Raw genomic sequence first — 4,037 nt, 5'->3', positions numbered from 1 at the left:
ATCTGCTCAGTTCCCTTCCGACCCTACTAACTATGAAACCTGCACCAGTCAATAACAGGCTTAAGTAAAGATATGGACAAGAACAAACTGGGGGATAAACTGAAATTAATGCATGTCAGCTGGTTTGTGCATCCCTTCCTGTTCCATGGTATATGGAAGCTAGTTCTGCTTCATTTGGGGGAAGGGGAAGAATTGTTCATGGTGCAGCTTTCAGTCACTGCAGTAGACATGAAACAGTTACCACAGAGCAACTGACACATGAGAAGTTCCTTTGCCCTCAACCCTTTGTTCATTTGTCCATGCCCTAAGACTGGAGAATACAGTTTCCAGACTCAGCCACATAAAGATGAAATTCCAGACAATGCAGACAATGTATAGGACTTGGCCTTTTAACATGTGACCCTGGACAGTTCTCATGATATCTGAATAAACGCACACTGGAGAAACCTGACCCCACTGCTTTTAAAAAAGCCTCTTCAGTCATTTCTCATAAAATGAAAGATCAGAGAAGAGTAGGGGAGTTGTTATAAGAGATCCAAGTAATCTTGTTAATCACCGAAGAACAGATGGTGATAAGCCCTCTCCTTAAGTTAGGGGATACCTGACAGTAAACAGTCTACTACAAAGTCAGTTAAGCCAGCCTGTGATCACATTCTTTCCTGCCAAGTTATACTCTATGGGATGCTAACAAATCCTATGCCAGCAGGGCATCTTTACATTGGAAATATAAACCTGTCCATCCACTGTGCGCTGGAAAATACATGGTGGGCTCTCAGACCCCTGGCACATGTTCATTTCATGGCACAATAGGATCTGGGAGAAAACAGCCCTATACCTCCTCCTAAACACCAGTGCAGAGGTGGAAGGCACAAGCCCCGCTTCTTGTTAATTGTACTTCAATAGATGCTTTGTAATATGAGAGGAATTTACTGTTGATACTTTATGGCAAAATCAGTACTCTCCCATGTACTACCTGATCAGGGAAAGATTCTTATTTTTTATTACAATATCAGTTCTTATCAATATATGTTAATACTCCCTTTAACTTTAGTGGGGACAGAGAGACCAGTTCTGGGGAATTTATGAAAAATTTTCTTTAGAGTTCTTTACATGATTATAGGTACTTCTGGTGAATGTTAGTGCTTGGATGTCTGACTAGATAATCTAGTAGGTCCCCCCTGGCCTGACAATCTATTTTTAGTTGCCAGGTTAGATTCACCACATTACTACTAACATAATGTCCATACACAGGGATTCTAATTCCACACTTTCTTAAGCTTTTTCAAGCAACTCAACCCACTTGGATTGATTTGCACTGCAAGTCTCATGCTGCAGGATAACAGGTTTCTATAAGAGTTATACCTTGCTGAGGAAAGACTTGGATCCTTATACCTCCTGTGAGTTCTATTTACTAATACTAGAGAACTGCCTTGACTAACATGGCACACCACTGACAGAAAATTCTGATTTTATTCTGCGATTTAAAAAGCTAAAATATCCAAACTTTTCCTGTACTTGAAAAAGATGCAGTTTCCATGATTGCTTAGGAATATGCACATCACAAGAGGACATAGCACAAACTTACCTATAGAATACATCTCTAACTGCTGCCTTAAGCGGATTTTTTTCATGCTGTCATAAAAGTTTGGCTCTGTTGGCATCTCTGCTGCAGGAGGCAGTGTGAATATTCGCATGATTTTCCTTTTATTCCTAGCATATAAAAAGGAAAATAAATAACATACATGATGAGTAGGTACAAGAAATCCAGATACCATCTTCCATCTTCCAACAAGTGTTTTGTCTTTCTAATTCTGCCTTTTACATTTTCACTGACATGCTGCCACACTTTCAGCTTCCTGCATTTCTTGGAGTCTTAGAACAGCAGAGACTCCCCATGCCTGAAGAAGGGTGACTGCGCCTGAAAGCTTGCCAAGAATTTTTTTCCAAAAACTCCGTTGGTCTAATAAAAGATATCACATCTATTCAAAGAACCTTTCCTGAACACAAGAGTGACATTTGAGACATCACTGATGTACAAAGAGCTGTGCAAGAGGCAAAGCATCTGTACCTGCTGCTAAAACCAACAGCGATTGCTCTTGATCAACTCCAGGGTGAGGATGCCAAAACTGCAGATATAATACACAAGTGGCTACTTACAATGAAAATCTGAAACCACATGCAAAGCTGATCAAATTTAGATTTAATGACTGTGACTCACTTCCTACCTTATGCGCTTCATTCATAATCAATGGGAAGAAACAAGTGCAAAACAGAAAGGCGTTTAACAGTGTTTTTGCAAAAAAAAAGATCCTAACTTTTTGTCCCAAACAATTCAATACTAGGCACATTAAAGTTCCTACCCTAAATGGTTCTTCTCAGAGATTGAGATTGAATGTAAAACCAGCAACATGGTGGACTCAACTTAAAAAAATATACTCTGATCCGAAGTTCATTAAATTTGGGATGTGTTTGCAGGTAAATGGCTGAAACTATGTTCTTGAATTTTAGTTTCATCCAGAATAAACTAAAAAACAGGTTAGGAGCACAGAAAGTGAGCCAAGCTGTAATGCAATATAAAATGCTTAATGCCATATTAGCTGAAACAGAGCCAGATTCTGAATCTAAATGTCAAAATGCAGAGTGAACATGAAGAGGATTTTTTCTTCTGTTTATTTACTTTACATCAGTGAATTGTTTAATAGCATTGCAAACAAGATTTTTTTTCCTTTGAAGAATAAAAATAACACTTTTTGTAAAAAAAGGATATTTAGTTTTTACTTGTCCTTAAATAACTCAGTATAATTTCTCAGTACTTTGATTTCAAGGCATGTAGAGCATGGTACTCAATAGCACCTGGCAAGTCCATACCCGTTAGATGAAATAACTGCTATGCTTGGGACACAAGTTTTGGGTTTTTTTCAAATGGCACTTGAAGTCTCCAGGAAGTGAGGATCCTTCGGGCAGTAGCTCTCAACCTTTTTTGTGCCAGGACCCATTTGTAAACATCAATGGCCAGTCCTGACTCAGTGCCCCTCACTCCCAACCGGCAACCCCCCACACCCAGTGTGTGGGGCAGGGGGAGAGATGGGGGGAGGGCAAACAGCAGCTTGCAGGTTGGACTCTTCCAGCCTGCAACAGAAAACCCATGGCTTCTCACTTTTTTCTCCTTTAAAGGAGAATCCATTTTTAAAGATTGTTTGCGACCCTTTCACATATTCTTGCCACCCACTTCTGGGTCATAACTAACAGGTTGAGAAACGCTGCCTTCGAGTGAGATCTTTTATTCAAGCAGCTGTAGGGTGGGTCAGTCAGACAAGCTTTCCAACACAAGGCAGTTTACTTCAGAGACATGATGAAGGTCTTGAATCCAAAAGCTTGTCAAACTTTAGGGGCACTGAAAATGACCTGCACTATGGATCTGGTATCCAAGAGCGGCCTGCAGGGCTCGGTGTTGACCCACAGGCAGCACAATGGGGTGAAGTGGGCAGTCCAGGGGCATCCTGCTCTCTCCAGCTCCCAGAACTGCCTCTGTGTATAGCGCAGCCCCAGAACGGCCAATTGCCGTTGCACTGCTCCGGGCCCACGGCACATGTGACACCCACCCCACGGGGCCTGGAGCAGCGGGGCGTGCACCAGCACCACCTGCACCCCGGCCTGAGAAAAACACCGTGCCCTCGAAGCCACGTGGCACCCCTGCGTCATGGCCATGACGTCAGCCCAGCCAAACGCCACGTCCATGACGTCACCCCACCAACTCCATCCGTGACGTGGCCCCGGGCGCGCCCCGCTGACCTGCGGGCGTAGACGAGCATCGCGAGGCTGGCCAGCACAACCAGCAGGTACACGTTGGTGGCCTCGTTCCAGGCCTCGTGCACCGAGTAGTCGATAGCGCCGCTCTCGCTCAGGCCCCCTGCTCCCGCCCCGGCGACGCCCCCCGCCACCGCCGCCATGGGCCGAGGCTGGGGTACAAACTCCACGCCTCTACCGCCTTCCAAGCGCCGCCACAGGCTCCACCCGGAAGCGGAAATGAGCGCAGA

General features: G+C 44.2%; 1 protein-coding gene across 1 annotated transcript in view; it reads right to left on the bottom strand.

Moving 5' to 3' along the window:
• SMIM19 (small integral membrane protein 19) overlaps positions 1 to 4,010 on the bottom strand; it is a 10,192-nt gene extending 6,182 nt beyond the window's left edge. The window contains exons 1-2 of the mRNA XM_019522239.1: positions 3,793 to 4,010; positions 1,586 to 1,710 (exon numbers count right to left, since the gene is read on the bottom strand). Coding sequence (XP_019377784.1) covers positions 1,586 to 1,710; positions 3,793 to 3,950 — 283 coding nt within the window. The 5' untranslated portion in view covers positions 3,951 to 4,010. The remainder of the gene's footprint in view (positions 1 to 1,585; positions 1,711 to 3,792) is intronic.
• Between the last annotated feature and the right edge of the window lie 27 nt (positions 4,011 to 4,037).

Source organism: Gavialis gangeticus, unplaced genomic scaffold (assembly GCF_001723915.1).
Source record: "Gavialis gangeticus isolate Ggan-Ray unplaced genomic scaffold, GavGan_comp1, whole genome shotgun sequence".
Classification (NCBI taxonomy): Eukaryota; Metazoa; Chordata; order Crocodylia; family Gavialidae; genus Gavialis; species Gavialis gangeticus.
The sequence above is the reverse complement of the archived record's forward strand: the minus strand, read 5'-3'. Positions and strand labels throughout refer to the sequence as shown.